This window comes from Gorilla gorilla, chromosome 11 (assembly GCF_029281585.2).
Source record: "Gorilla gorilla gorilla isolate KB3781 chromosome 11, NHGRI_mGorGor1-v2.1_pri, whole genome shotgun sequence".
Taxonomy (NCBI): Eukaryota; Metazoa; Chordata; class Mammalia; order Primates; family Hominidae; genus Gorilla; species Gorilla gorilla.
This window is the reverse complement of record NC_073235.2, coordinates 93,780,796-93,794,310: the sequence shown is the minus strand read 5'-3', so window position 1 is coordinate 93,794,310 and position 13,515 is coordinate 93,780,796. Positions and strand designations below refer to the sequence as shown.

At 39.3% G+C, this 13,515-nt stretch overlaps 1 protein-coding gene across 9 annotated transcripts in view; it reads right to left on the bottom strand.

The window, feature by feature from the left end:
- MYO1B (myosin IB) overlaps nt 1-13,515 on the bottom strand; it is a 179,656-nt gene that overhangs the window by 76,557 nt on the left and 89,584 nt on the right. For all 9 annotated transcript variants that reach the window (XM_004032967.5, XM_019022522.4, XM_055379286.2 and 6 more), the window contains 2 exons: nt 4,583-4,687; nt 170-216 (listed from right to left, as the gene is read on the bottom strand). In XM_004032967.5, the coding sequence (XP_004033015.1) occupies nt 170-216; nt 4,583-4,687 (152 nt within the window). The remainder of the gene's footprint in view (nt 1-169; nt 217-4,582; nt 4,688-13,515) is intronic.

Genomic DNA, 13,515 nt, shown 5'->3' with positions numbered 1-13,515 from the left:
GGAAAATTCCAGAAATTAAGAGTCCTTATAGAACTTTGTGTCTCAATAGAGATGATGTTCCTCTTATTTTAAAAATGTGTGTATTAAGAAATATTAAACATCTACTGGTTGTTTAAACATACATGAGCTAAATATTAGTGTTAACACTTATGCTTATACAAATACTTACAAATCTAGAGGAGTTGTCATTCCTTACAGTTTTGGCATTTCCAAAAGCTAGTAGGAAAGAAACAGATGTATGGTTAAAAAAATAATAATAATCTCAAGCAGAAAGGTAAAGCAAATACAGTATTTGAAATCAATGATTTCTGGAAAATACAACTTGTAGCAAAGATATTTCTGTCCAAAACTTCCATAGAAATATACTTAACAGAAGTCTTAGTAAGTTGCTAAAGCTTCCATGTCTTACAAGTTCATAGAAAAAGAGAATCATCCCTATGACTCACGGAATTTTTTCAAGTATTACTGTAAACTTAATCTTACCTAATTCAACACCTTTTAACACTTTTAGAGAGTAGTCAATTGAGTGACCAGGAAGCAAAGCTTCATGCCCTTCTAGGATTATCATCACTGAATAAGGTTATTTCAGAGATTACTTCTTATTATCAAAGGCTTTATGGAACTTGAAGTTTCCAGATCATGGGGAATGGCATGTGAACCTTTAAATTGTTTAATTAATTTTAAAATAAAGCTATTTAAATATTATTAATTATATAGCTCTGGAATACAGGAAGAATAAGAGATTTGGAAACAACAGTCATTTCCAATAGGCTACAAGTGCTACATGGTTTCATCAGTTTATGCACATCAGACCTAGGTGAAACTTTCCAGACAACAAAGAAAAACAATTTGGCCCATAATGCAAAATACAAATGTTCCAATCTTAGCTGTTTCCTGGAGACAAATCCCTCACAGGACTCCCTTTTAAATGACAGCATTTAAGAACCCCATGGCTGACGCTGGTCCAGGCACACAGTGCTCTTGTTTAACACAGGGAACAGCACGGAGTCATAGGGTAACAGGATTGTTTCACCAAGCCTGTGCATAAGATAGGAGCAAGTTAACCTGGGCCATGGTAGTAGAAGATTAAGTAGCCTAAACGTAAGTTCTATAAGTAGAGGCGATCCCTGTTTGACACTCTGGAAGCCCCACCCCGCCCATCTTTACCATTTCAAACTTTAATGTGCAAACTAACTACATGAGGATAAAGTGCAGACTCAGGTTCAATGGGTCTGGGAAGGGGCATGAGATCCTCTGTTTCTACCAAGCCTCCCACCCGCCCAGTCTGTTACTGGGATCCAGGGGCCACAAGGCAGCTAGCATGAATAATGTGGTGAACAGAAATAAACTTCTGGAATCAGAGGCTAGGCATCAAATCTCTAGAGGTCTCCATAACTTCTTCAAATTAAACAGGGAGCAGATTAGACTACTGAGTGTTCAAATGAGAACTACAGGCTAAAATCTGGTCTGACTTTTGAAAGCAGTCAAAAGTCTCTGATCAAGGAGAGAGGGTGTGTGCTTACCTATGTTAACTCCAGTAATTCAGCAGCCACACTTGATGCATTATATTTTGTGTGGAGTGGCTTTTTTGTGTTTTTGATTCTTAAAAAAATAGTTGCTCAAGCTTGGTTAAGACAACATTTACAAAGTCAACACAGGCAAAGTTCTTTGCCTTAGAGATGCTGCTTGGGCTGAGTATGGTTTGGTAGGTCCCTGGCAGCAAATTCTGTCTTCAGCAGAAGATGAGCTGAAATGCTATACAGAATGAAGAAATTTGCACACTAAAAATATTCAAAAAAGGATGCTTGCTGGAGAGGTTCCCATTCTTATCTCATGTCCACCACCAGTTAAAAGGCCTTCATGAATGTAACCTTGATAATGGTGTGTATTGACCTAGTTATCATGAAGACGATGACATTTCTTGTGTTTTCACAGGCTAGTCTTTTGTGGTGGGTGTGAACATACAGGGCTGCCAAGTTAGCTAACTTGCACAGCCCCAAGTTCGACTAGAGATGTTGACGCATAAAGGACAGTTTATTGTGGCTTGAAGGTCAGGGGCAAGTGAAGGAATTGCTTCAAAGAAACTTTATTCAGGGTGCTATTTGCAAGCCATAAACCATCTTTTCATCAAACAAATCTGAGTTGCACATTACTAAACACAACCCTAAACACTAAAGTCTTTTATTGTGAGCCACAGAATAAAAAGCAAGTGTTCCATTATAGAACACTTGAGACACATTCCTCAATTGGTTTTTTTAAAGTTCATTGTTCTAAATGTTCATTTACAGTAGCAGCTCCAGCTAAAAAGTAAAGCATTCCCATAAAAGATAATGCATGCCCACAGTAGACATTTCTTCTATTTCCTGCACTGGAGCCTAGTTCCAAATACCACTGAATAAAGAGCCAGATTCCAGTCACAGATGCAGGCTACAGCATTCCTCAGCATTTCTCCTTTACATCACAGCACTCTTAAAATAAGCATATACAGAAATACAGCAAATGTACAGCACCCTAACTTAAAAGCAAAAGACAATAAACAAAAAGTCAAATATTGGAACAATAAAATTGAGAGATATCACTTTCCATAATAGCTTCGTTATTAAGATACTGCAATGGAGGAAAGATCAAAAACAGCATAATAGATGATTTGCCTTCATTTCTCTCTTATGCTACTAACTGGGGATACAGATGCATGGTGTGTCCTTGTAATGGTGAAACTGAAGCATGGGAAGTGTGTCTTGGGGTCACAGTGAATACTCAGTGTTCGGTAGCCTCTCTGAAAGGGCAGGAGAGGCTGAGCCTGAGTACAAACGACAACAGGGCAGGGTTTTAACCCTTCATACTGGGAAAAAACTACCCCAAAGCAGTTCTGCTTTAATCCGTGTTGAATCTCATCCTTCCATGACTTTACTTCTATGACTTGGACCAAAAGTTTCCACCAAACTACTTATCTAGCCTAGAGATTCTAATCAAGGGTGGTTCTGACTCCCTAGGGGACATCTGACAATGTCTGGAGATACTTTCAACTGTAACAACTAGGGGCAGGGGTGCAACTGGCAGCTAACAGAGGTCAGAGATGCACAGGACAGGCCATCCTACAATGCACAGGACACCGTTCCACAGCAACATGTAAGCAGTCCAACACTGCTGAGGCTGAGAAACCTTACTCTACCATAACAAATATGTTAAGTGACAGTAAAGGCATGCTTACAATATAAAGCATTTTTTTTTTTTTTTTTGAGACAGAGTCTCCCTCTGTCGCTTACAATATAAAAGAAGTTTTTTTTTCTTTGTTTGTTTGAGACAGAGTCTTCCTCTGTTGCCCAGGCTGGAGTGCAGTGGTGTGACCTTGGCTCACTGCAAACTCCACCTCCCAGACTCAAGCGATTCTCATGTTTCAACCTCCCAAGTAGCTGGGATTACAGGCGTGTGCCACCATGCCCAGCTAATTTTTGTATTTTTAGTAGAGAAGGGGTTTCATCACATTGGCAAGGCTGGTCTCGAATTCCTGGCCTCAAGTGATCCGCTCACCTTGGCCTCCCAAAGAGCTGGGATTACAGGTGTGAGCCACTGTGCCCAGCCATAAAGCAAGTTTAATAGCTTGCCATCAGTAAGGAAAGACTTTGGTATACTGTTTCCAATGCCAAGGTAGTTCATACTGATGTTGTATGCCATTCTCCATGGCATTAAGGAAACTCGTTTCTGGTTTTGTTTTCTGATGATGTTATGGGCTGAATGCTTATCTCCCCGCAAAATTCATATGTTGAAGCCCTAACCCTCAAAAAGCTAGTATTAGGAGGTGGGGCTTGTGGGAAGGAATCAAGGTGAGATGTGGTCATGACGGGTGAGGCCCTCAAGATGGAACTGGTGGTCTTATGAGAAGAGATTCCAGAGAGCTTGCTCTCACCTCTCCCCACTCAAGCACAATGAAAAGGTCAAGTGAGCATACAGCAAGATGGCAGCCACCTACAAGCCAAGAAAAGAGGCCTCAGAATAAAATCTACCTGGACGACAACTTGATCTTGAACTTCTAGCCTCTAGAGGTTTGAGAAAATAAGTTTCTGTTGTTTAAGCCACCTAGTCTGTGCACTTTGTTATGGCAGCCCAAGCTAAGACAGAGAACTAAATAGAGAATTTGAGCACTCTCCAGTCAGGTTTAGGCTTTCTATGACTCTGGAAAAAATGGGTCCTTAAGTGTTTCTCTGGGTGAGCCCTCATTTCTCTAACAACAAAAATAATCAGCCACAGGTGTTATCCTGAATAATAAAACAGCACTGCACCATCACATGCAAATGATCAGTTGATTATTTTTAATCAAAATTTAAAGAATTCAAATAAAAATTGAGTGGGGAAAAGTGACTGTTAAGTGAGGAAGCCCATTTTACATTAGTAAACTATTCTGCTAAACACTTAGGCCAAGAGGTTCTAGAACACGGCTTATTTGCTCAGCAGGTCTTGGCCTGAATCTCTTCCTTCCTCTTCCCTCCCAGAATACCTCCCAGCAGACCAGGTACTCAAAGCACCCACATAACTCAATCTACTGTTCGAGTCACACCGACTTAATGTACATAACACATCCTACCTTCCAGGACTGGGTTGGACTGTAAAAGCTGTTCTTTAACTTGATTAACTTCTGCTCCTTTTCCACAAACAGCTGCCACATAGGACATGACAAGCTTACTGGCCTCTGTGGATGAAAATAAGCCATATTAATCAATAACACAGAAATTTAAAAAATCTTTTTGGGGAGGAGGAAATGTGGGGGAGAAGACCCACTAATGGCATTTTCAAATGTCTTCATTCCTAGAGGAGTAAATAATGTTTTGGATACCTTTCTAAAATATTTGTGCTTTCTATTCAGTGACATGTCATTAATTCAGACATAATAAAAATTGTGCTTAAAGTTTATCACTGGGCTGTTAAAAAAACTGCTTAGTAACATGACCAACAAAATATCAGAATTATCTTCTTAAAGCAATCATTTATATATAATTATTATATTATATACTGATAAGCCACAAATAACTTGGTAACCTGGGTATCTTTACCAAACATATTTTTAAAGTTTAAAAGACTGCTCTTCTTCAAAGATATGTTCCAAATCACAAGTTCCAAGTCATTTGCTCGGCCAGGCACAGTGGCTCCCGCCTGTAATCCCAGCAACTTTGGGAGGCTGAGGTGGGCGGATCATGAGGTCAGGAGTTTGAGACCAGCCTGGCTGATATGGTGAAACCCCGTCTCTTCTAAAATACAAAAATAAGCCAGGCATGGTGGCACACCCCTGTAGTCCCAGCTACTTGCGAGGCTGAGGCAGAAGGAGTGCTTGAACCCGGGAGGTGGAGGTTGCAGTGAGCTGAGATCGCACCACTGCACTCCAGCCTTGGCAACAGAGCAAGACGCTGTCTGAAAAAAAAAAAAAAACCAAAAACCAAAAACCGGTTTGCTCATAATTAGACCAAATTCATTATTCTTCAACTTAATTCAAAAACTAAGCAGCCAATGTAAGGATTTAATAACAAAAAAACGCAGCCTTTTCCTGACATGGTAGTTTTAATAGGCTTCACTAGTAACCCCGTTACTAAAGCTGCTAAAGAATAGGCCACATGAGGCAAAGGATAAAACCACCTAAAAATTTTTTAGCTCAAACTGGGGAGGTAGACAAAACATGTCTTTGGTGGTTTTATCCTTTCCCTATCAGTCCGTGTCCCCTCTCTCGGCATCTGCCTCCTAGCTTCTGATTCTTTTAACACTAAGTTTCAAGAAATGTTAATAGATATTTAAGGAAAATGGGGTCCAAAGTGGATGTGGAGCTACAGTGAGTCAGATGCAGTGAAACCACTTTCATTATCAAAAGGCTTCTCAGAGCTTTTAATATGATCGCATGCACTGCTGAACTCTAAAAAAGGATCTAGAATGCTGTGTTTCCCTAATTTATTTTCTATGGAATCTGTTTTCCATTGATTGGGCTGTCCTAATTAGTTGTTCTAATGTTCCGTAACCGGGACCCAGAAAGTGCTTGACTATTTTATGTTGGCAGAAGAAAACATATTCCCTGGTCTGGGTAGTTAAGGTAAGGAAACCAGTCTCTCCACATCCTGCTTTGTCTCAAGTCTTTGCTCTACTGCCACTGTCAGTGGGCAGGTGAGCCTCCTCCAAGTTGGAAGGAGGGTCTCTCTGCCTACAGGTATAATGAGGCAATCTTAACTGTCTCACAGGAGACCTGCAGGTGGATCCCAGTCCCATCTCCCACCATTGGGAAAATAATACGTGAAAAATTGGAATGCCACTTTGAGCACACTGCCCAACGTGTTCCTGAGGGCTTTTGTGCAACCTAAAAGCATCAACCAATAGGAGCCACTGAAGACCAAGAATCTATGCAGGTCACATAAAGCTCTCAAGTCCTAAGATGTCTGTTTCTGGAGTACTGGCAAATACATTAAGGGGGAAGTAAACAACCTCATGGAGCACAGAACTATGGTGGGACATTAGGTACTTCTTCAATGGTTGGAGGCAACTCTCTCCAATTTGCTTTCTGGGTAACGAAAAGGAATCCAAATAGGTTGTCTGGTCATCTGTGTGGTTGATTTCTGCTGTCTCCCTTTAAAGACTGTAACTGAGAAGCAACCATCTTTCCACCTTTGCAATACCGTTCTTTCACAGGGCACTTACTGTTCACATAACACAACCACCAACATTTAAAGTTCCTCAACTACATTTTCCATTATTCTCATGGTTTAACCAGAAAAAAGCCGGTAAATTATACATAGATAATCCTGTTACACCATTCAGGCTGTCCTGAGCCATCACTTACAGACAAAGACTTTATATACTGTTATATTTCATTTCACTCCTGGGGGCCACATTGCCCTCTACCCTCTAGTCCAAGGTATAGCTCTTCCCTCCTCACTTCAGGATACTTTCTAGGCTCTCTGCCTTTCAATTTCAATTCAGGTGAGGCTGCCCTCCTAGCAGGTTCCTAACATCTGGTGCTATCTAGTCTCCAGCCCTGGGGCAGCTCTCTTCAATCACCCAGGCATCCAACTCCGTAGTCTGGCCTTGGAAGCAATCCCCTCCAGGCCTGCTTTCTCATGTTTCTGCTTTCTCAGTGGCATTCTTTGTTCCCCATCCCCACCTGAACTCTCACATATATTATGTATATGCTTCTTTCTTGACATAAATTTCTGGCCTATCTATCCATTGTAATACTAGAAGACTGAAAACATTTATCAGCAAAATAACTGTCTTAGACAGTGGCAAACATACAAACATACTAATGCACACACACACAAATACACACTCACACATTTCAGATGAAAGGGTAAGTTTTCTTTTAGGTAAACTGACAAAAAATATATAAAGTTTAGGTCAGGCTCTTTTGTTTATTCTGGTAATTATGGACCTTACTGTGGCCAAACCTCAAAACCTCAAAATTCAGATTCACGGCTCTGAAAACCTGTTCTGGTCCAGGATGAACTTAGAGGACAACTGCTTTAGCAGGGTGGTGGTGGGGGGGAAAATCAACCAAGAATGAGAATCTTTTGGTGGCTACTAGAATTGATTTGACCTGTCAGAGACCTTTTTAATGGCCAGAACAAGATGGGATCAAGTTCTCTCAGGGTCAAATGTGTTTGAAAATGGCACCAGGAGCAGATCTCCTGGAATTTGGGTCAGGCTTACATCACTTGGCTATTAAAGTATATATAAACCCATAATATCTCCTGGCATATAAAGATGGATTCATTTAAACTGAAATTAAGAATCACTTTATTAACTTTAAAACCTATTTAAGCAATTCAAATAAAATGTTTAAATATAGTTTGAGAATAAAGTTCAAGCTGTTTTAATAATTTATTTCCAAGTTGTTAAAAATATCTTCAGATTCTTAACTATTTTCAAGAATTCTACTGCTGGGCTTATCTTAATAAGTCATTTTTGGAAGCTGATATTAACAGTATTTTCTCCAAAAAAAAATCACACTATTTAAAAGAGACAACTCTTATAATTTTTTTTTCCTGATATAATACTTGACCTTTAACTCAAGTAGTTCATTACATAGGCACTACTTTAGAGAAATTAATAAACCAGTAAGGATGAATTACAAGGTCCAACATACTTTAAGGAACTGTTTTCATAATATTTCACCACGCTGGAAACTGGAAATAATAGTTACCTCATGAGACTTTGTGCTTCATTTCCTTTTGACTCTTTGGTGCTAAAGTTCAAATAAATTTGGATCTGTATTCAAATATTTATATACTTATACAAATCAAACCTTTACATAATAACCTCTATAATGAAAAACTGTATTTCTGAGGAGAATCAAAAATGGAGTATCATCCACCATATTTCAAAGTCTGGCTTTTGAATTATGTTGACTGTTAAATATAAGAATATTGTCATTTAAAATAGACAAAATGTAACAGCATTGTTTAGAATCAATTCTTGGTTCATCATTTTCTCTAACTCATAGATACTTTACATATGTAAACTTACGTACACACACACACACACATATATATATATATATGTTTGAATGTAACTTGAATCTTAAAATTCATCAACAGCTGGACTAACAAAATATATGAAGCCTCTGGGGTCAAAATCTCTTCTCATCAGAAAATGGCAGAACATTTAGGGTTAACACATATTCCTCACTAATGGACAAAGGGCCTGTTACAAAATACTTCTGGATCAGAATATCTAGATTAGAATTAATTTCTACAAACAATGGAAAGGAAGTACAGATGACAGTTTAAATGTGTGAGGATTTTAAAGTCCTGTAAGGGTAAGAATAACTGATTGAATTCTGTATTCTCTGACACCTTGCATTGTACTGTGAATAATATGTATTATCATGTAATTATCACACAACATAGAATTATATAAATTCATATATAATAATCTTTTTAATGAAAGAAAGCATTGTGAAGTAGCGGAAGGTGAATGAGAAAGGGAAAACAATTCAAGGAAAGACAATTGTGATGATGACAAAAGGATGGGAATCTCATGCCTAAGATACCTAAACCTATCTATGTTAACGGAGCAGGCTCCACATGGATTCAATCACTGCATCGGGGGAAAAAGGGCTTGAGAATAGGCAAGGATTATTGTGCACTTTTTTCACAGAGCTTCTAATAAATTTATCCAGGAGTAACAGGTCTCTATGGATAAATTCATAGATATAGGCAATATCATGTATGTCGCATATTGATCTACAGGTCATATGGCATATAGAGAGGGCCATACATTTATTCATACACATTTATTTATCTCCTTCTTTACCTCTCTATCTCTCTAGTTAAGACACCAAAGTTTTTCTAGGAATTGAGCTTTTGTAGGTCTGGTGGTTCAGAGCCCTAGACCAGAGTTTAGGGCTAAAGAGTGAATGCCTAAATCAATGAGGCCATGTTTGTGTGCAACAAAACAAGCACTCTACAGCTTGGAGAAACCACTTTTTAGCAGTTGGGAGTCTACTGTGCTGCAAAATAACCCAGCTCCCGCACATCCAAATGGATCTAACAGGCAGCAGTGAAGTGTTCCAGAGTACTAAACGCATGGGCCCTGCAATGAGAGACGCAGCCTTTGCTACAAGGGAAGTCACAACTGGTGATGTTTTTATTGAAATAAGCCTGTATGTCATCCTCTTCTGAAAGAGGGCCACAAAATCTCTGATAATTTATATAAAACACATGGATGGAGAGGGGTCTTTCTCACACAGGGGAAAAACAAAACAAAAGCTCACTACATTTTGGCCTTGACTTCACTTATCTATTCTGCTTCAGCGTGGGTATTTTCAACACTGTGAAATGCTCGCCAATGTTTAGGCTACAGTAAGTCAGTGGCATCTCTGTCACTGTCCAGTTGGAGAACCACTGCAGATACATAAGGTCATTTGGGGTTTAGAACCAAAGGTCTTAATGAGCAAGGCAGGCTTCATAACTCTTCTAGCAGATGGCTGAAGAGTTCCTAGAAACTGATGTAACTGTAAAATTAGAAACCAAATAATTATGTTTCCTAACGTTGGGATCATCTTCTCAGGCCCAGAGATTTACTCTGATGTCCTTGGAAAAATGCAGTTTTGATGGTTCCCTCATATTCTGCCCCCCTGCCCCCATCAGTGCTTGAAAGGTTCTCCACAAACCATCTGTATTCATGGGAGTGAGTTGTGAGTTCAATGCCTAAAAATACTTGGGCACTTTTATGAGGTCTGATGAATTTTTCATTTAGCACAGCAGTAATGAATTAAATAGCACCCCGAAGGACTCAAAAGAGTTCATGCCTCTCCCTAAGTGCCCATGTTATATAACTCCGCAGCTTAAGAGTGTCTCCAATGTTTAAGACCAATAACATCATCATCTGCCAAAGAGGGTTTATGACCCAGTTAAGTTAATTACTTCTTATAAAATAAGCCCTCTAATACTACATGGTGGTTCTATACAAACTACTAAGTAAAGACTTTTATTGAAAGGAGATATTATATGTCAAGCACACAGCACATTCCAGGCCTTCAATAAATGTTAATCATCTTCTTTCATTTATTTACTAAAACAAAATTTTTAATGAACACATGTACACAAAAACAATTTTAGTGCATAAGATGATATGACATTTCAAAATGGCCTGGCATCCCTCTTCTGCTCAAAACTGAGATGAAACCCCCACTCCAAATTCCTTGTACAACTATATACTGAAATTTCTATATTATCTTCCATCATTTTATTTTCCTGTAAGTAATCTCCATAAAACAGAGACTTTAAACAACACACATATTCTTGGCTTTACTCAATTTGATAGACTAAAGACAATTAAAACCGTCATAAAATATTAAGCAGTTTTTGTACCACTGCTTTAAAAAAGAAAGAAAATAGAGTAAGTCAGCAAACCATTGTATGTCTACAGTGGACTGAGAGGTAGGAGAAGCTGTTGGGTTCTGTAAGTGAAAAGGACTCAAGGGCTAGGTGCTACCAAGCATGTAGCTAAGTGGGTATTCAAAATGAACCACTCTCAGGAGCGGTATCCACCTCCCGGCTCCAGGCGTCTTAGTGATAACAGACAGCTGAAGCACCCAAGACGATAGTTCATCACAGGGTCCAAGAAGCACAGTAGCTCAAAAACAATACAAATGCTTTGAGTGACTTCTAGGCAGTGTTACTCAAAGTATGGTCCAAGGACCAGAACGACTCCAAGTTGGTCAATCCACAGACTATTAAGTGATCTACACATGCAAGTAGGCTTTTAAAAGTTTCTGTACTAATTTGGTTGCTTGTTTTGCCTGTTGAAACTAAAAGAAAAAATTAAGGTTTAAATGCTCTATTTTGTCTATTATTTCATTTTTCTAGTAATGATGAACATGAGATTTGGAACTGGTGCTTCACCGCAGATTTGAGAAGCAATGCTCTAGGGTCTCTGTTGGACCCTCCTCCAGCCTCCTCCCTGAAGCAGCACCTAATTCTATGTGCTGTAAACACAATGGCACTACCAGAGGAAAGGGTGACAAGCCCTGGGAAGCGCTGTCCATTTTCCAGCTTCTGATAAAGGGCAACGGGATCCCCAGAAGGACTAAATCCAGGGAAGATGACAAGGAGAAGAGGATTTCGAGTGGTGATTTGGGCACTGAAACCAATAGAACAAATTGTTAAGCAGAAAAATAACAAGAGAAAACTACAAAAAAGAATAATGAACTCCATTTTACTACTAGAGTTCTACCAGAGAAATAGGGCGGTAGTTATTTTTTTTCCTAAGAAAAATGGATGCCAATCCTCTGAAACAGCACTAGCAACCTCCACTCAGTTTTTCAGTAAGGAAGATACATGAGCCCACCAGGAGATGGAATCTGGCTCCAGGAGGAAGTAGTAGTGTTAAGAACTCTCTGAGTTGGATTCCTAGGTATTTTATTCTCTTTGAAGCAATTGTGAATGGGAGTTCACTCATGATTTGGCTCTCTGTTTGTCTGTTGTTGGTGTATAAGAATGCTTGTGATTTTTGTACATTGATTTTGTATCCTGAGACTTTGCTGAAGTTGCTTATCAGCTTAAGGAGATTTTGGGCTGAGACAATGGGGTTTTCTAGATAAACAATCATGTCGTCTGCAAACAGGGACAATTTGACTTCCTCTTTTCCTAATTGAATACCCTTTATTTCCTTCTCCTGCCTGATTGCCCTGGCCAGAACTTCCAACACTATGTTGAATAGGAGCGGTGAGAGAGGGCATCCCTTACAAGGGATGTGAAGGACCTCTTCAAGGAGAACTACAAACCACTGCTCAAGGAAATAAAAGAGGATACAAACAATTGGAAGAACATTCCATGCTCATGGGTAGGAAGAATCAATATCGTGAAAATGGCCATACTACCCAAGGTAATTTATAGATTCAATGCCATCCCCATCAAGCTACCAATGACTTTCTTCACAGAATTGGAAAAAACTACTTTAAAGTTCATATGGAACCAAAAAAGAGCCCGCATCGCCAAGTCAATCCTGAGCCAAAAGAACAAAGCTGGAGGCATCACACTACCTGACTTCAAACTATACTACAAGGCTACAGTAACCAAAACAGCATGGTACTGGTACCAAAACAGAGATATAGATCAATGGAACAGAACAGAGCCCTCAGAAATAACGCCGCATACCTACAACTATCTGATCTTTGACAAACCTGAGAAAAACATGCAATGGGGAAAGGATTCCCTATTTAATAAATGGTGCTGGGAAAACTGGCTAGCCATATGTAGAAAGCTGAAACTGGATCCCTTCCTTACACCTTATACAAAAATCAATTCAAGATGGATTAAAGATTTAAACGTTAGACCTAAAAGCATAAAAACCCTAGAAGAAAACCTAGGCATCACCATTCAGGACATAGGCGTGGGCAAGGACTTCATGTCCAAAACACCAAAAGCAATGGCAACAAAAGACAAAATTGACAAATGGGATCTAATTAAACTAAAGAGCTTCTGCACAGCAAAAGAAACTACCATCAGAGTGAACAGGCAACCTACAACATGGGAGAAAATTTTCGCAACCTACTCATCTGACAAAGGGCTAATATCCAGAATCTACAATGAACTCAAACAAATTTACAAGAAAAAAACAAACAACCCCATCAAAAAGTGGGCGAAGGACATGAACAGACACTTCACAAAAGAAGACATTTATGCAGCCAAAAAACACATGAAAAAATGCTCATCATCACTGGCCATCAGAGAAATGCAAATCAAAACCACTATGAGATATCATCTCACACCAGTTAGAATGGCAATCATTAAAAAGTCAGGAAACAACAGGTGCTGGAGAGGATGTGGAGAAATAGGAACACTTTTACACTGTTGGTGGGACTGTAAACTAGTTCAACCATTGTGGAAGTCGGTGTGGCGATTCCTTAGGGATCTAGAACTAGAAATACCATTTGACCCAGCCATCCCATTACTGGGTATATACCCAAAGGACTATAAATCATGCTACTATAAAGACACATGCACACGTATGTTTATTGCGGCATTATTCACAATAGCAAAG